This window comes from Amblyomma maculatum, chromosome 4 (genome assembly GCF_055883805.1).
Source record: "Amblyomma maculatum isolate TAMU_Amacu chromosome 4, ASM5588380v1, whole genome shotgun sequence".
Lineage (NCBI taxonomy): Eukaryota > Metazoa > Arthropoda > Arachnida > Ixodida > Ixodidae > Amblyomma > Amblyomma maculatum.
In genome coordinates this window covers 123,318,019-123,337,673 of record NC_139347.1, presented here as the reverse complement: position 1 = coordinate 123,337,673, position 19,655 = coordinate 123,318,019, and the positions used below count along the sequence as shown (strand labels likewise).

The 19,655-nt window shown below is 48.5% G+C and overlaps 1 protein-coding gene across 1 annotated transcript in view; it reads left to right on the top strand.

Moving 5' to 3' along the window:
* Window positions 1–19,655, top strand: part of LOC146192284 (nose resistant to fluoxetine protein 6-like) — a 98,115-nt gene that overhangs the window by 10,093 nt on the left and 68,367 nt on the right. The window contains exons 4-6 of the mRNA XM_084600449.1: window positions 1,714–1,798; window positions 5,109–5,191; window positions 6,215–6,388. Coding sequence (XP_084456575.1) covers window positions 1,714–1,798; window positions 5,109–5,191; window positions 6,215–6,388 — 342 coding nt within the window. The remainder of the gene's footprint in view (window positions 1–1,713; window positions 1,799–5,108; window positions 5,192–6,214; window positions 6,389–19,655) is intronic.

Sequence of the window (19,655 nt, the reverse complement as noted above, 5' to 3'; positions counted from 1 at the left end):
GTGCGAGGAACGATATCTTCCGTTTATTGCAGAGACAGCTACATTACGTGACTTAGTTACAGCCGTGCTAGGGAGGCAAAAACACCTGGGAAACTTTCTGTGCACGGCACGCGCTATTTATAATATAGGCATAATAACAATCCGAATTTGCACACCATCAAGGTCTCGATATCTGTGACAATTCTCTATTCTTAACAATTTATAGGCCACTTGGCATTCGAGTTCCCTCTTGTCAGGGCTTTTGCCGGTGTGATCACCCTTCATGGATCAACCTTCCATTTTGAGAACAGTTCGAAGTGTTCATGTTTGGCAGTGTCAGAATTCGGTGGAAATTTGTTCATTGGGGGCGACACCTTCCGGAATGATAACACAATTCGAAGGATTTCTTGACAATGCTATACAACGCAATTTATTTGGACTATAACCTTTTTCTATTACGACCGGGACGGCCATTACTATATAGAACGATTGAGAACCTAAGGTCGTAGTTCGCCCGCAACGAGACCCTATTCTGCCTGGCCAACTTCCCTTGCACTGCTGGTCGCGGTTCCTAGTTGTTCGGAACACGGTCAGCAGCCGGTCCGAACTCCCTCCTCTGACTCTTCAGTAAGTTCCTTGTCCATGTATACCCTTGGCGCCAAAATACATTGTTAAATAACTTCCCCCAGCATTACGCAAATTTTTTAGTGACCAATCGAGAGTGCGCTTACTGGAGCCAGTTGTAGAGTTCTCTCCAAATTTGAAATAACCAATGGCACACTGGTTTCCCAATGTTTTTTCATTCGCGAGCAGAGCGTATATTCCAGGTATTCTTCCAAGCTCTTACTCGTGAAGAAGTTGTGGAGAGACAGAAATATTTAAACAGCGAGAAAATATGGAAGGCGCGCTCAAACACCACACCCACCAGCCGTTCTCGCCGCACATATACACACGTCATCTCACTGCTGCTGGCAGTACGGGAGATGTGACAAAAAGTATATTAAGCTTCCAATTTCAGCGCGACGGCTCGCACATACTCTATGAGCGCTCTACGTCCGCAGCTTTCAAAGTGCTACACTTTCGAACTGCCCAAGAGTAGACGTCTCCGAACAGGGCCGTAAACTGCTAGCGAACAATGTGTGTGTAGTGTGACACACAGGCCTCATTGCCGAGCGCGCGTCTCTTTCCAGAGTCCAGACTGCTGCCGCTGCGTTTACTGTTCAGCCCTGCGGCCATTTCAGAGCAGCATTTGTCCAAGCAGTTTAGGATTGGGGTGGTGGCGACGCGATGAGTCATTAAAAAAAAAACATCTCGAAACATAAGTCAAAGCAACCTCCCGGTGTGTAGATGCACACGTGTCCTACTACGTGGCCGCCGGCTACTCTCACTGCAACTCTTAATGATATAATAACAGGCGTGAATTGCTTTGTATATTAGTTGTTCTTGCCGAAACCACCGACATTCAGGGTTTATATGGCTGGGAAGCTTCACTTGGGTCTTTACTAATATGATCAGCGATATCTGGCAGTTGCTCTTGGTGGCGTCCCAGGGGATAAACCTCCGTCATGATGCTTGTCATCTATATGATTTTCAATAAGGAAGTAATACTTGCAGCCACTCAAGCGCAACCTTACGGCTACAAAAGAGCGCAATACAGCCTTCTCAATTTTTTCATGGTTTCCCTGTGTGCTTTTAAAGTCAAATATAGAGAGTTTTTACTGTTTTTGTTTTCAGTGATGGGCGATATGGCCGGGGTGAACGTGAGATACTGTACGACTGGAGTCCCACCGGTGCCTACGACTTCGCAGATCGCCGTCGCGTAAGTTGTCATGCAGCTTCTACTGCATTTTTTGTTTTTGAAAATTCTGCAGTGTGCCTGATACAAAAAACGTTCAAAGCGGCTTTTATTACATAGCCTGACTCAATTACTTATTTAACAAGTCAAACTATCAACCAAACAACCAAAGAATGAGTTTGTTTTGCACTCAAGGAATCCCTACATCTTCGGGCCTGCACAAGCATTATTGGGCTTGCATGAGAGTGCCTGACAGGCTGCGAAATGTGGCCTGCGGTTTTCGTTATTCATAAACAAATGCAAATACGTGAACGCATAAAGGCAGACCGTAATGTTGGACAGGAAATGCGAAATTGTACACATCAGTGGTATAAATCAGTGGCCGTATCTTCAGTAAAAATATTAGCGAAAATAGCCTGAAGGTATAACGTACAAAGTAAAGGTAGAAGTATGTTTGGAAACCCCAGTAAAACATACCACTCGCACGGAGACATTGTGTGCACGCGTCCTGGTTGGATTGAAAGTAACATCAGTCCTTGAAAATTTTACTCATGGTTTCAATCCTTACTTGGCTGCAGAAAGGACTTCGTGTTTGTTCAGAATACCCAGCATAGCATGTTTGTTTTTCTGGATTATTCTGAAAAACAATTTTCAAACATTGTATTTGGCCGGAAATTTTCTGCCTCGTTTCGAGCGCCATTTTAAAATCATGATGTCGAAATAAAGATTTTGATTAGCATTTCTGCAGTTGAAATCATAGGATTCAATAAGTGTCAGTGAGATACATTTAAGGACTTGAAAATTCCAGTAATTAATAAACAATTAAGTTTCCATCGAATTTAGGAGATTTGGTATTCTTTAGGCTGATATGCAGATATTTAAGGTCATGTTCGAGTATAACAAGTAGCTGTGCAGTGTCGTGGAAAGGATTGGTTGATGAATACCTTTAGGGGCGCTAAAGCTACGCAAAAAAAAAAGCAATTATAAGCTTTAAATTCTCATAGAATGGTCTCTCAATCAGTAGTAAGAGTTGAAAATGCACGTGTTCTTTCTTATAGTAGTGCTATCTCCTCGTAGATGATTGACCAATCAAATAGTTGTCCCGATGGGACAGTGATTCGTTCCGCCATCGGACAATATAAGTCTGCGTCGCGCGGCAAAAGCTCCTTATATGGCCCTCTTATGGTCAATGACCCCTTTTCCCAGCATGCCACTTCAGAAGAGCCGAGCACCAGGCCCGGGAAAGCTTGTACCCCTTTATAGCCGGTGGGTAACCGGCAGCACCAGGGATCGAACCTGGCAGCTCCCGAATGCACGGTGGATGCTCCATCATATATCATATCAGTTTCCTTTACTAAGTTCCCTTCATATCAGTTTCCTTTAAAAACATTCGAAGTGGGTTTCTGATCACTCTGAGTCGTTGATAACGAAGACTTAGATATTCTCGTACTTACAGAGTTATGCTAACATGGTGATATAACAAAACAACAATATCTTTGTAAGTGATACTAATAGATTTATCATATACAGGTATGACTGAGCAAATAAAATAGTGGTGGTGTTTTAATCGCCATAACAAATGGCGATTAAAACTCGATGGCGATACTCCACTCTAATTGATTATAACTCAAACCTAGAAATAATCTGGGCGAAGTGTTTCAACTGCTGTAGCAATTTTCTTATCGGGGTTATACCATCCATCCGATAGTAGCAGTATTTTCGGGGAAGACCTTCACTCTAGTATTCCCATGGCGATCCAACTGTCGAATGCTGATAGCATATATCTCCTCGGTGATTTCATCTACCCGTTGATCAACTGGCCCGACTCACCAACAACTTGTCGTTCTTCCGTTGAATTCGTTAACTTCACTTTAGACTTCAACCTGTCTCAAGTAATCAACAAGTCCACACGGGGTTCCAATATTTTGGGCCTTGTCCTCTCCAATGAGTCAAACACAGTAGGGTCAGTATCATACTTTGATTACTTTAGATACCATAGACTATTGCAATTTAGAAATAAAATTCCGCCATCTGGATCCGCCATCTGCAATGTATCTGGATCCGTATCTTTGTTTTTTTTATTGAGTGCGTGGATTTCCTGGGTTATACATAGCGTCTTTGTCACTTTCTTCAGTTGTTTTATGACGACTAAGGAGTGTATAGATGTAGGCTTCTGTTATGGAATCCATTTTATTTATGGCCTCCATAGCATCGCAGACTGCATAGAGTTCTATCACAAGCGGGTCCGGGTAAGAATTAGAATAACCCGTGCGAGACCACGTGGTTGCGATATAGCAAAGCAGCTTAGCCAATGAGAGCGAACGCACAAACAGGATGAGAAGAAATTCTTGGTCGGTGATGCTGAGCTTATGACTGCTTTCGCACAATAACCAACAGCAGCTGCAATGTTTTCGGTGAAGGCCAAAACTGCATTCTAATGAAATCAGGTTTGCTTGTACTGAGGACAACACAGAAAAGTAGGGTACGGAAAGATATGTAAAAGTTTGTCAATTGAGCGAATAAACTTAGTTTGGGTCAGGGAACAGACGCGAGATAATGATATTCAGCCGCAACCTAGATTTGGGGATTGGGTTGAGAGGGCATGTAATGCGAGCCAAGATAATTGATATTCGTTAATGGTAAGGGAATATATATCAAGATGAGACAGACATGAAGGGGGGTGGCAGCATAATTACAAGTTGTCGTGATGTGGGTTTGTAGGGTCTATTCCCGTAACTGGGACATAGCAGGGTTAATAATGGAGGGGGGGGGGAGGCCTTAACCTGGAGTCGGCGGTCGATTCTCGCAACTGACACGTGTCAGGGTTAATATTGGAGGTGCGGGAATGGCCTTGACTAGCAGCAGGTGTAGTTAAGATGGCGAAAACGGCCGCGCCATAGGGACTGAACATGTTCTCACACCTATGTTGCTGAGAATCACAAGAGCCTTTTGCTACATAAAGATCTAACATTTATCGACTTCTCCGACTTACCTCGACATCAGTAGGATAAAGCTTGGGAAGAAAACGGCCTATGTTGGCTAGAAGGTTCAAAGGAGTTCATTATGACGCTATCGCAATGATTCAATGTCATTGGATGTTCGGCTGCCATTGAGGCGCGCAAGGAATTAGAAAAGCTTATCATGCAGATAGCGAACTTTACGCCTTCAGGAACAAGAATATTAACGGACTGGCCCAGATACCAAAGGGTGTGGTGTATTTCAGCACATAAGATCATGACGTTTGTCCAATTCAGTAAGCTTTCAAATTCATTTCGTACCTTGCGGCACGGCCGCTTACCCGCTCCCCTTATATCTTTGAATGTCCTTATCGCAGGGCGGTCCTGGCAGCTATCGCCGTCTTTATGGCGGCGGGAACCATCACGGATATCTGTACCTCGAAAGAGCGCAAGCCAAACGGTGAGTCGGCGTATCAGCGTTCAGTGTCATAATTCTGTCGTAATCCGGTCGCGCTGTCTTGAGTGCTCCGGTCCTTGACAGGCGAGTGCAAGACGGCGCGAGACGATCGTTGTCTATTGCGTTTTTGATGCTAAAGAGGCTAACATTCTTGATTTGATGTCATTTAGGAGAGCAAAATCAGGGTTGTTAATGTTAGGCTGCAATCGATATTAACAGGGCTTTGGAGGATAGCACAATTACACGTGCGCTGGTCCATCGCGATTCGTTTTCGAAACGAGGGATATATTATGTGCAGTGTTTTGCGCCTGTTTTGTGAAGGTAATTTGAAATTATAATCTATGCTTGCAGCGAATGCAAAGTAAGAACTCCGCTGAACATGTTATCTATCTCTACGCATGCGAACATCATGAGAAAGCGTCTATAATGCTTACTATATTTTGACATAGATAACACTTACATCATTGTTCCCATTGAAAACTGTTTGGAATTTTATTGATGAAATAGTTCGTTTATGCGAAACTTTACCTATTTTTGTGCTAAAGGTAATGATAAACAAATCCTGTTTTAGGAATCAGGAGCCATGAGACTGTGCAACTGCGCACGAAATGTTCAAAGGTATTAAAAGCGTTAACTCTAGGGCTAGTTGGTGATCACTCTTAAAAGTCATCTTATTTAGCGCAAAAAGATAGGACAAATAGTAAGAAAACACGTACAACACAAGCGCTACTCGCAACTGCTTTATTGAAGCCTAAAACACGTATACTTGAAACCGCAGGCCTGTGCTCGCGAAGCGCAGCGCTTGTGTTGTACGTGTTTTCCTACCTCTTGTGTTGTCCTTTTGGGCTAAATGAGATGAATCTTAAAGATCTTTTTTTTTTTCAGATAAACATGTAGAGGCTTTTACGCTCGTATAAATACTTTACTCATGCTTTCACAGAATAAAGAAACTTTGGAAAAAAAGGTGACCGCCACTTTGAGCTAAGGCTCTTGTATGAATTTCTTCTCTCCTCTGCACGGCAACAGTTGGAGTGGCCTTTTTGCTATGCTTCTCCATTCCGGCCAACCTGAAGATGCTGGGCAGCCGTACCAAGAAGGGGTCGCCCTCGCACAGCCTACTCTTTATGCATGGGTTGCGTGCCGTCAGCATCTACTACGTCGTGTTCGGCCATGCAACATTCGAGTTTTCCTTCGCAAGTGGTGAGTCACGCATGGGAAAGCAACGCCATTCCGCTGTCCACCACGTTCTTTCGAGCATTAAGGGGACGCAGAACTCAAATTTACTGGTGATTGTTCTGCGGATTACTTACACTTGTGCAGACAGAGACACTCATAACGAACACCGGAGCGATATATTTCGCCACGACACCTTCTTGCTTGACCTCTGCGCATACGGCTTGAACAGTTGATGTGAGCGCCCTTGTGCTTGCGTTGTGCTCGAACAGCGCAGGCTTATTATATCAATTTCTCGTGTGTGTTTGTTTTGTCTTGCAAAAGTCAGGAAATAAAGAAAAATAAGGAGTGGTTGGTTGGTTCTCTCCCCACCCCCGGCAAACGTGCCGGGGAAGACGGGGAGTCGTGCGCCCGCGGATTAGAGGCTGGCAGGTAGCCCTTGGCTTGTTGCGGCCTCTTCCGCCAGATGGACGGTGCGGTGCTGGATCGCAGGCAGTGGTAAGACGCCCTACTACTGTGCCGGAGTACCTGGGTTCGAACCCGACCTCGGCGGCCACCTTCCCGCCCTTCCCGTACGGCACGGTTGAGGTGTCCACGGAAAGCAAGTGCGACAGTTACCGCTTCTTTCCCTTCCTATAAATCAATCCGTTTTTTTTTTTTATGCTCGAACACTCTAAATACTAAGTATTTTGTAATATATTTGAGTTTCTAAGGACGGTGCTTGTGCGGCGCTGGCTTCGGCGACGCCGTTACCCGGAGAGATCCGAGGAGGAAAAGAAGGGTAAAAGGGCGAGAAGTGCAGCACGCAAGCTTTCGTGTAGCAGCGCGTTTCGTTTAGCTGCATCTAAGGTAGATAAAGCAGTGGGTGTTTATTCACTGCATCTTTTGAACAATTATTAAAATGACCCTCTCTGTCTCTCTTCCTTCATCTATTTCCCACATTTCGACTTATGAAATGACAGATGTGGGAAAATTTAGGAGCTCGTCAGATAAATACAAAGGGAGCCAATAGCCACGAATCTGATTTAAAGCATCCCAGGTAGCACAAAATGTGAGGCCCCAGTAGGTCCGACTTAGGCAAGTGGGGCTGGGGCCACCATCATAAAACCTGCATTGGTCCCCGATGGGGCAAAAGTGTGCAAGCCCCATTTGGGCTTGCCCCTGTACCTCCTGCATGGGTCCCATAGCGGCGTTGCTCGGCCTAATGCACAGCACATTCCTGCATCCAGACCACAAGGGTCCCTTGCCGGATATTTGAGGGCAACCCAACCTTAATGTGGGCTCTTTATGGGAAAGCCCTTATAGATCCGAAATGAGGCCGGCCCCATTAAATCTTTGTGGGACCAACATCGGCCGTAGTGGGCAAAAAAAACGGACATACCTACATGCTGCCCCAATCGGACCCTTGTAGGTTACTTGAGGGCAGATGAAATATAAATAAAAGCTCAATTTGGGCAAGCCCTCGTGAAGCCCAAATGAGGCAGCCTTAGCTAAACCGCTTTAGGTCCCACATAGGCTGTAATGGGGCTGGAAGGCGGGCGTGCCCGCATGGTACCAAAATCGGTCCCTGGTGGGAACTTTGAAGCAACGTGCAACAGCAGGTGGGCTTTAGGTTCAAAAACAACACCCAGCCAAACTGTGGCTTCCCACAAAAAACTGCATTATATCCCTCATAGGCTGTAATGGGGCTGGAAGGCGGGCGTGCCCGCATGGTACCAAAATCGGTCCCTGGTGGGAACTTTGAAGCAACGTGCAATAGCAAGTGGGCTTTAGGTTCAAAAACAACACCCAGACAAACTGTGCCTTCCCACAAAAAACTGCATTATATCCCTCATGGGCCCTAAATGGGGCTAGAAGGCGGGAGGGCCCGCATAATACCAACATCGGTCCTTTGTGGGGAATTTGAAGGTACGTGCAACAGCAAGTGGGCTTTAGGTTAAAAACAACACCCAGCCCAATTGGGGCTGCCCACACAAAACCGCTGTAGGTCCCACATCGGCCGTAATGGGGCTAGAAGGCGTGCGTGCAATTGTGTGATCACTCTTTCCAACCTTTATTTGTATTAGATGTTGCCCGAAATTACTTTATAGATAATTTGTATAACAGGTGTTGCCATCTTTAGTCGGTTAGAAATATTACACGGCTTTAGTTCTCGCGCTCATGCAAATTGCCAAAACAAAATACTACAACATACTGATTGCTAACTGTTGCTCCTTATGTGTTTGCTGTGGACAGCTTGCAACTCTCAGCACAATATTACTGTTCAGAACACACATCTTCATAGCCTGAACAAGATGTCAGCTTAGAGCCTTATTTGAGGGCAATAATTACAGACCAAAATATCCGTGGCCTCCCTCTCCCAGGCTGTCAGACGCTACGTGTGACTGCTTATGCGGATGATATTACGTTCTATCTGCGTGATGAAGCGAGCCTGCTGCGCTGCCTTCATCTTTTTGACAGATATGGCGAGCTGTCTGGCGCTGCTCTCAATTTTAAAAAAAGTATATATCTTTTAATTGGCAGGCCAGACGCACGCCTTAATGGTGCCCTACCAATTACGCACAGTGACACCATCCGCGTACTTCGCATTGATTATGAGGCACGTGGGATAGCAGCTTCGGTGTGGACTACCGTCTTAAACGAGGTGCGCAGAAAGGTGACTACAGCTAGTGCCTTTGAACTACCCATGTTGGAGAAACGCTACCTTGTCCACACTACATGGTACCTCGCACATGTAGCGCATCTACATCTCAGAAATTTGCGCTCCCTTCAGTCTCTTGTAAGGTCATTTTTTCGGGCAGGTCGGACGGAACTAGTATGCCGTGCGGCACTCGGCCAGCCACGTTCGAAGGGTGGATTTGCCTTCCCTTCTTTGTCAGTCTGCTGTCGGCTGCCGGCTCTACGCTACCTTCTTCGTTTGCTGCAGGGTGATGAGTGCCCAGCATGGGTTCTTGCTTTCTATTTTTTAGGCACAAGTGTGAAAGAGCTTGTCCCTGACCTACCATTCAACAGGGGACCTCAGGCTTTCCGGATGCCTGTTTTTTATTCGTGTATAGTGGCATTTCGTCGGCACGCCCGCCACGTGAGCCCTGACTTAGACATCTCGGCGAACAGAGTAGTGGAGTCAATGGGAACGTTACTACTTCCGCTGTTGCCAGCGGAACGTAGGCGAAGTGCGGATTTCACTTGTTGGTTACCACTCACAGCGTCGTTTCTACCAGGGCATTTACGTGACTTTATGTGACCTTTGGAGTGGGGGGTTTTGCCTACACGAGATCGGCTGCAACAATGGAGCATTGTGCGGACCGCGCAGTGCCCCAACTGCCCACTTCAGGAATCCAATCGTCACATGGCCCAACAATGCGTCGTTACTCGTGTTTTTTGCAGGGCAGTTCATGCCGGTTTCAGAAGTCTAGGTATTAACCGATTTCAGATAAATGGTAGATGTCCTCGTGGTCGCTTTGCACGATTGCTGATTGTAGCTGGCGCTTTCGCGTGATGACGCAATCGTTGTGAGGCTGTTGCATCGAGCCGGCGCCGACGTGCGCTTTTCCCTGTCCTAACCGGCTAACCGAAATAAAAAAAAATGTTCATCCAGAGCAGCTGCCCGAATCTGTCCAAAGTAGGACCATCGGGGGGAGTTGGCGGGATGTGCCCTTTTGGCAATGACTGCCTGCATCATTGGCAATGACTGCCTGCATCATTGGCAATGACTGCCTGCATCGCTCCCTAGTAGGACCCATTGGGGCTTTGTCGACAGCCCCCTTCAGGCCTACGTCGGCCCCTTTTGCAGCACCCATATTGAGCCCACCGGCGCTGTCCTGCATTGCTTACATCGGACACACCGGGGCCCACCCTTCATAGCCCACTTTGTGCTACCTGGGATAGGAGACTCTTTCTTGCAGGTGGTAATTGTGAAACTATAATGTAATAATAAAAATATGCGTAGAATGCAGAAGAAAAACAGCTACAAGCCGCTATTGTGATCCACGCCCACTATCCTTTTTTCTCGGGTGGTTTGATACAGTATATCAAACTGTATACGTGGTTTGCTATTTCACTCCGCAGTGATGTTCACGAAAAAAAAAGAAGAAATCGTCAATGTTTTCTTGCTGCGAGTCGCTGTTTACTCCTTTAGTGTCCGTCTCATAACGAGAATCCTCACATATGTTGGCGTTTGTAGCGTAAGCTGCACTACGCAAGTCAGCCGCACATTTCAGGCAGTTTGCGCTAGTCACTTCTGCGCGTGCGCCGTAACCATGACAGCCAGATGCGTCGCGTGGCAGGAGTTCGCCGCGAACAGTTCGCCGCGCAGTGCCGTGCGAAAAGGTGCAATAGGAGACGTGACTAGTGGCCGCGTGTATAGTAAGCGGCATCTTTAGAGCTTACTGGAAGCTTGTTCGACCCCGAAGTAACTGCCTGGCGTAATGCCATCCATCCATTTAAGAATGAAGCGCGGATAGATAACTGCGTGCAAGAGACGCCAGAGTTTTGTGAAGAACGTCTCGCCAAGTGTCGGCGTAAAATGCGTAACCCAAGTTACGAGTGGCTCAGGTCGAAACCACGTCGCGGATACAAGAAGGCAGTTTCGTTGACAGGGTGTCGTTCATAAAAGGTGTCTACGTTGGTGGCGCCGGGGGCGTCTATGGAACAACAGGCTGTGAATACAATCAGCACGTGCATTCTGTCTTGTAGCTTTTGCTATATGCATCCTGGCGTAGCTGAGAAAAGCCACTCCCAATTTTGTAGCCTAACATAGTAAAGGCCTCTAATATGGCAGCATTAGATATCATAGGCAGCTAACAACGTTATCACCCAGCTCGCACCATGCCTTTTATGTCGCGTTTCATTTGACACTCACGTTAACACAGGGCGTTTCACTTGCACCGGTATGGACGAGTGTGGCGCTGGTGAACATGCCAGGAGCTATCTCACTCGCAACATAAAATAACCAAGAAAGTAGACAATTCCGCAGTTACTAGGTGGGCGTAACCAGTCTCCTAACTAAATTAATATTCAATAAGAAAGTCAAACTTTCAGGCAACTTTGGTACTACAACCACCGCATTGTCTCGGTGGGTAGAGTATCGGGCTAAATATTCTGTGGTCATGGGTTGTTTTTCCTCTGCATTGATCAACTGCGAATGTAATTGCGCGTGCTATCTTTAGTATCTGTGGATTTTGGATGTCTCTGTATCATCATTTCATTTATTACGCTGGTCACGCGCTTTATATATCTGGATGAGCGACGGTATGCGGCAATGTGGGACGGACGCCTAGCCTACGCCTAGGTCTCAATAAGATGCACTTCTACTGTAGAGGCCGGCGCGTTGGCCCGCTGACAAAACCTGTACTAGCCACTGGGCCCGTACAGACTGCTTCTTAAAGAAGCGCCGAGATACAATTCGGCGTGGCTCGGCGGGCGTTGGCAGGGGTCTCTTTTCTTCACGATAGTGCTCGTTCGGTTTGGTTGGTGGAGTTTAACGTGCCAAAGCGACTCAGGCTATGAGAGACGCCGTAGTGCAGGACTCCGGAAATTTCGACCACCTGGGGTTCTTTAACGTGAGCTGACATCGCACAGCACACAGGCGCCGGGCTTTTCGCCTCTACCGAAAAGCGGCCACCGAGGCCGGGATTCGCTACCGCGTCCTTGAGCACCGTAGTCGAGCGCCGTAATCACTGCGCTACACCGGCGGGCTGTACTCGCTTGGCTGATGCAAAAATCACATATATGGTGACTTGCCAGATAATCTGGTAAAATTTTAAGAGCACCTGGCACGTTAACCTTATTTACCAGAAGCTTTCCATAGAGCGAAAAGTCACCGTTACCGCGTTCAGCGCGCTCTGACCGTGCGCCGAAAGCTTCGATGCGGCAGGAGTACCTGCAGCAGGCTGGTACTAGTATATCCTTTGATAAATATATGTGTTCCTATTGCTCATGTGCGCCTACCACTTTCACATTGGTCCCACATCTTTTCCGAGAGGCCAGGAAATCAGAGTATTATCCTGTCAATATTAACAGAATTCATGTCATAACAGGAAAATGACTTAACACTGTTTGATTACATATTCTTTTTAGAGGCGTAGAGGAGACTGTGTGAGAGAACAAAAGTGAAGAACTGATTTTCTTGTTGAAATCAACGCGATGGCAAATCTATGGTAAGGGCAGGTATTGAGAACAGAAGATAATCAATAGCTGTTAAGGATGACCGATTGTCTTCCAAGAGAAGGGGAGCTTAAAGGTAAGCGGCAGAACGTGAAGTTCTTCAGTGCATTAAAAGGATTGTGGGGATATGTGGTCAAGGTCAGGGAGTTGCTCCTGCTAATGGGTGGCGTAAATGTTATTCTTGAGGCCAGTATATCCCAGATTCTTCAAGTTTACATGAGTTTACATGAGAAGCCAAGCTTACGCGTTTGGTCATCTTGTATATTAATGGACTGTTTTTACAGTGTCAAATTATCCCTAACTGGCATTTAACGAAAAAGCCTCTTGAGTGTGTTTACGTCACCTCAAGGCTCAATGCGACAACGTTATGCTAAGTTGCTGGCATAGATCTGTGGCATAGAAGTCCGACATTCAAGTTGCAGCTTTTCAAATTTTCATTTTTACATTTCGAGCAGTATTACAGGCGGTCATTGTGGCCTTACGAGGGCTTCTTGGTTTTGCATTTTCACAGTGCGGGAGGCGTGAACTCTCGGTCAATTCTTGCCTGATACGGAGCTAGCCAGTCTTCTGCGCGCAAACAAGGATAACTCCGAAATGCTGCCAAGCTCGGCACCGGCTTCAGCCACGTCACGTGAATAGCGTATTTGCCAACTCGGCCATGCCAGCTGGTCTAAGACATCTCATACTCCACCCACCAATCAGAATTAATCCCTGTCCACCACCTTCTGACATCATCAACTTCTCAAATAACAAGAAAGACATGTGATGACTCGAATCAAGTACTTTCTTGACGCTTTTAAAGTTTGCTGGTGACATGAATTTTAATGTAATTGAATTAGTATTCAGTGTATTGCGGTCAGCTTGAAAGTAAAAGTTGACCGAAACGCAAGGGCTTTTCTCACTCTTGGTTGGTGCTCGTCTCCTCCTACTTTGAAACATAAAGAGATAACCTGTTGTACCCTTTCACATTCAAGGTACGATTACTTCTTGTATATGTTTCTGAGGTAATACTTAAGAGCATGCCCCGCCGGGGTGGCGCGGATGCGGGATGCGGGATGCGGGATCGAATCCCGGCCTCGGCGGGCGCTTTTCGATGGAGGCGAAAAGCAAGGCGCCCGTGTGCTGTGCGATGTCAGTGCACGTTAAAGAACCCCAGGTGGTCGAAATTTCCGGAGTCCTCCACTACGGCGTCTCTCATAGCCTGAGTCGCTTTGGGACGTTAAACCCCACAAACAAACAACATACTGAAGAGCACATTTTCGACTCCATATATTTTCGATAGGAGGCCAAGCGAGAACCTAACACACGATGAGTTAACGGCTTGAACGGCACGCGCTTGTCTGTAGCCTAACTGTGTTAGAAAAAAGGAAAACAAGCTGCTACTTATATGTTCCCCCTTCTCATCAGTAATGACCTTGGGCAGTTGGCCAGAAATGTTAGTCGGCGCCGAACTCCCGGCCCGTTCCGCGACTAGTAGGCTTAGCGCGAGTACACGGGATCCGGGTCTATAGAGCGTATTCACGTGACGTCATTGTAGCTTCACTGGCAACCATGGGACGCAAAACGCAAAATTGGAGAGGGGGAAGAAAGAGCGAGAGAGGGCCTACTGCGAATCATGAAACGGCGTCGGTGAAATCTGAGCTCTCGTCTCAAGGGCCCGACAAATGAACGGCGCGCAGCAGAGAGACGCCAGTAGAACAGCGCCGACGCGTCGGAAAATTTTTTTGTGTGCTTTTAGTTTCGAACCGTCTAACGTTATGGCGTCTCCACAATACAGGATGCCACAACAGCCGCCTGCTAAACCTGATAGTGAATAGGGTCTATAGATTCGGTGATTACGGAGCGCGCAATCACAAGCTTTGGCGGCTGTATGTGGTCATCGAGTCTAGTTCTCGCAGTAGTGACCCCAAATCGGCAACTGCTTACATCACAAAGGGCGTGCACATTGAGAGGGAAACGTCGATGTGATCCTGTATGGCGAGCGCAGCCGGCAGCTGTCGGTAAACACGCTTGGGGCTTAGTCGTAATCCGCGAATTGGCGCATTCCTGTGGGAGTTTAGAACTCTCTCACTAAATACTAAATGATGTTTATTTACTGTGTTTAAGTTTAAGCACTCACGAGATGGCAGTTGGCTCGGGGGTCGGTCGCAGTCGCTCGCGGCTACGAGGCACGGAGACGGCGGCAGATGGGAGGCTCTTGTTTGGTGCGGGAAGTGAAGCGCATTCCAATCGCGTTGGGTTTTACGATGACGGAACTGAAGCGGCGGTGGCGACGCATGCGTTCGTGCTCTGGCAGTGGCCAGACTGAACATAGTTTTGCAAAAATAAAAAAAATTCTTTACCAGCCGAAAATAGCCGTTTGACTACACGCGCATGTAACTCCAAGTCAAGGGGTACCACTTTGTTCCACAGTTTTATCTGCTTCTCTAATGTCGCAAGGTATGTTCTCGCGTCAATGTATGCTTGTTTGTAATTTCCTCTTAGTTTTGGACCGAAAGATCGAAGGGCTATAGCTCAGCAACACAACGCTAAATCCTTTTCCCTTTCGTAGCGCACATGCCAGAAGGAAACGTTGGACATGCGCTTTTTTATATATGGGAGCGTTTTGTTGCTAAACAAGGTAACTCTCATTACGTAAGAACATAATGCTTCTGATTGTACGCTTATATAATACAGCATGAGGCCACTGTTTTTGGCCGATCGAATCCCGGCCTCGGCGGCCGCTTTTCGATGGAGGCGAAAAGTAAGGCGCCCGTGTGCTGTGCGATGTCAGTGCACGTTAAAGAACCCCAGGTGGTCGAAATTTCCGGAGTCCTCCAATACGGCGTCTCTCATAGCCTGAGTCGCTTTGGGACGATAAAACCCCACAAACCAAACCAATCTTCGACTACCTCTAGACAAAGCCCAAAATAACCTCCGAGGATCACTAAGGTCGCATATTATAAGGAAAGCTTGTCAAAGAAAAAAGAATATCCGAATAAAATATTTTTGCTGAAGCAACAAACAGCTCTCAGTGATCACCGTCCACGGAGTGCATGCAAGAGCGAAGACGACACCGCGAATAGCAGACGACATGGGGATGTGGTCTCGTTGTGACGTCAGCGGCTAATAGTTAGTAGACCAGAAAGCTGCTTTCGATATGAATAATAAATATTAATTTTAAAACTATCCACTCCACAGCATGAGCTAAAATTTCGATGTGAAGTGAAACGCAACAATCAGTTTATGCTCAAATGTTAGCTGTCATGACCCGGGGACTCTTCTCTCTGGCACGGACGCTAGCGGTCGCATTCTACATGCGTTCCGCGTTCTTCCAGCAATTTCGCCCGGTTTTCGCCACCGACTACCCCCAATTCGCGCCAGACCTTTCGCTACCTATCCGGCGTGGACTGTGCAAATTTCTACGATTTTAGGCGAGATTTGTTGTCTCTACGATCAATTTCCTGCTGTCAAACCTGAGCGAGGGAGGTAGGCCTAATGGCTGCGCACGCTTAGGGCGTGCCCGCTCCCAGCTGTGGCGGCTGCGGCCGCCTCACTTCGACTCACCTCCACACCCTCAAGCTCAGAGATGCCGTATTCCGTCACCGGCACGGACATTTCGCCTGCGGACCTAGCCGACGGCACATGGACCGCGCTTGAAATGCAACGCCGATACCGCCGAGCGACACCAGCGGATACGCCGCCGGCCAACGCTGCAGCGTCTGATGCCACTACAGCTCACTCAAGCCAGCGTCTCCGCAGCCGCCCACCGCCACCTGCGAAAAGACGACCACTCCCTCGCCTGCCGACGGATGACTACAAAATCGTCCTTCGCCCTCAAGGTACAGTCGACGTGAACGCCATTGGCCCCGCCAAATTGGCCATATCTATTTATGACGCTGCTCAGATCGACGGCCGCGTGGCCATCACCGCCGACAAAGTTAGAATCCACCCGAGCAACAACACCGTCACGGTCAGTACTCCGGACAAGGATCGCGCTCTCCTCTACGCCAAGGTCCAAACAATCACCCTAGACAATGTCGCCATCCCGGTCGCCACGTACGCCCCAGCCCCCGACACCTCGGTGAAGGGGATAATCTACAGAGCCCACAGCCATGAGACCGACGCAGAGATTCAGGCTGAGCTCAAAGCCAGGAACCCGGACCTCACAGTGGTAGCCGCACGCCGCATGGGCCGCACACGTCACTTCGTGATCACAATCGCCGGTGCCAAGTTACCCCGATACATGCGGTACCTTGGCTTTACATTCGAAGTTTTTCCGTACAAAATCCGCCCGGAGGCATGCTTTAACTGCCGAAAGCTGGGCCACAGAGCGGATGTATGCCCCCACCCAAGAAAGCCAACCTGCCGCCGCTGCGGCACTGCGCACAATCCTCCCCCGGACGGCCAACCACCGACATGCCAGGCGTCGTGTATTGTCTGTAAGGGAGGCCACCCTACAGGCAGCAGAAGCTGTAAATACCGCTTCATACAATCCACTCCAGCCAAGTCCTCTTCACCAACCACCGACACTGACAGCGACGCGGACGAGACAAACCCTGGACGCCAGTCTCGGTCCCGCGACCGTACCCAGAGTCGCCACCAGCCTCCTCGGGAAAATCCTTCCCCCCACTCGGCATGGACAGCCGTTCCAGCCGGAACCGTTCCGTCTCCGCCTCACGAAGCCCCCGGGTCAGACCCCAGACTGAACAGGCCAAGACAGCGAAGCAGGTCGCCTGGAAACCCCCCACACAACTCACCGCCTCGTCTCCCGACTCGCAGGTAAGGGAGCTGGCAGACACGGTAAAGAAACTACAACTCCAACTAGCTCAAGAGAATGCGAAAATTCAAACATTAGAATCTGAGCAAATGAACGCTAAGTTGCAACCGCAGCAGGTGGCTCGCGCTCCTACCTCTGACGCAGTCAGTGATCCAAACATGGATACCAACGAACCTAAGCTCCCAAAACGTAAAGCGTCTCCCCCCTCTTCATTAGCAGACATCGACGCCAATTTTGAGGCCTCCGCTGCGCGTATGTCCAAATTTGAGGACACCCTACTGCAACTCACTCCCATGATCGACCGGCTCGCAAAGAGCTACGCTACAATGGCAGGAAATATTCAAGCCCTTACGGCCCGCCTCGATGCCATCACCAGCCCACTACAGCCCACCACCCCTCCGAAATCTGCAACCCCTCCAAATCCAGCTACCTATCCACCATCCGTTATTGTCGCTACGTCGGAAAGTGCAGCCTCGTGCACCCATGCAGGAGGTATCTTAAAATCACCTATGGCGCTCTCGCAGCGCCCCGAACCATACGCCAAACGCGATGGCTAATTCCCCCATCATAGTCTGGCAATGGAACTGCAGGAGCTTCAAGGCAAAGCGGCGGGCCTTGGAGAACTTCCTGCAGGCCCAGCCGCATACCCCTCACGTAATAGCACTCCAAGAAACATACACAGACACTAAACTTGTCAGTTACGCCGCATAAAACCAGCAAAAAACCCAAAGCCAAAGACCCAACACCGCGATACTGGTCCATAGAAATCTAACCGCTAATCAACTGGATTTGAACTACGCTGAAGTCCCGCACACCTTCATACAGGTCCTCCCGAATACCCGATCACAAGCCCCTATTCATATCCTGAATGTCTACAGCCCCCCCCCCCCCCCCAGCGACAAGACCACACGAGTAGCCACCCTTATCCGCAAGGCCTGCATGGTCGCAAGTACAGGAATGCTCCTCATACTTGGTGACTAAAGCGCCGCACGAGCAGTGGGGCTATCCCCACAGAACATGCGGCCGTAAAGGAGCAAAGGAAGGGAAACCGCCCAGACCCTGAGACTTACACTACTCACCGACCCCGACAGACCCACCCGCATAGGTAACAGCATCACACGGGACAGCTGTCCTGACCTCACTTTTGCTCGAAACATCACAGATGCGCGATGGGAAAATCTCGGCATGAACATAGGCAGTGACCATTATGTTCTCAGCACGACATTCACAGCCACACACAGCAAAGCCCCTCGCAGCACAGTCAAGCACACCAACTGGGACGCGTTCAGATACGTACGTACTAAACGTGCACCAATCCCCATCGAGGACCTAGACACCTGGACAGCCTCACTACTCCAGGATGCCGAAAATGCCACCTCCACGACTACACAAGAGGAGGATGGCCCCAACCCTGATGCCAAACTCATCCACATGTGGGAGGCACAGCGTAGCCTTCACGCTCGCTGGCTCTGACGCAAACATAACCGCCCTCTCAAACTTCGCCTCGCACGCCTTGAGCGAGAAATCGAAACTTACGCCACCAAGCTTAGCTGGAAACAATGGCATCAAACATGCGACCGCCTAAACGGACAGCTAGGCTGTAAAAACTCATGGTATCTGCTTAAACATCTCCTTTATCCCACCCACACTAAGGCCACATCCCACAAGAACCTCGCCCGAGTAATACACGCTTTTCAGGGCACAAATGAGGAACTGCTCGACACTCTGACAGACAAGTACATTAAGACCTCGACCGAAATCCCCATCCCCGCGGCATACACGGGACTTCCAAACACCGACATGGACAGGGACATCACAACAGCCGAAGTTCATGCAGCCCTCAATCACATCAAGACCACCTCCGCCGCAGGTAACGATCATATAACTAACAAAATGCTGCGTAACCTCGATGACCAGTCCATCGAAGCACTCACGGAACTTTTTAACACCCATTGGCATGATGGTCGCCTTTCGGATACCTGGAAGCATGCCAAAGTGATCTTTATACCTAAACCGGGCAAAAAACTTGAGCTGGGCAATCTCCGACCTATTTCCCTTACATCTTGCCTTGGTAAGGTGATGGAACGCGTTATCCTTAACAGGCTTAAAAACCACACAGACAAAGATCTCCTTCCGCCCACTATGATTGTGTTCAGAGCCGGACTCTCCACTCAAGACATCATGTGGCAAATGCAACATGACATACTCGACCCAGGTCCCATCCGGGCGGCACGGACGATTCTCGGCCTCGATATTAGCAAGGCGTTTGACAACGTATCACACGCCTTCATTTTGACAAATGTCGCTCAGATGAATGTAGGCACCCGTACCTACAATTACATCGCGAACTTCCTGTACAACCGCACCGCA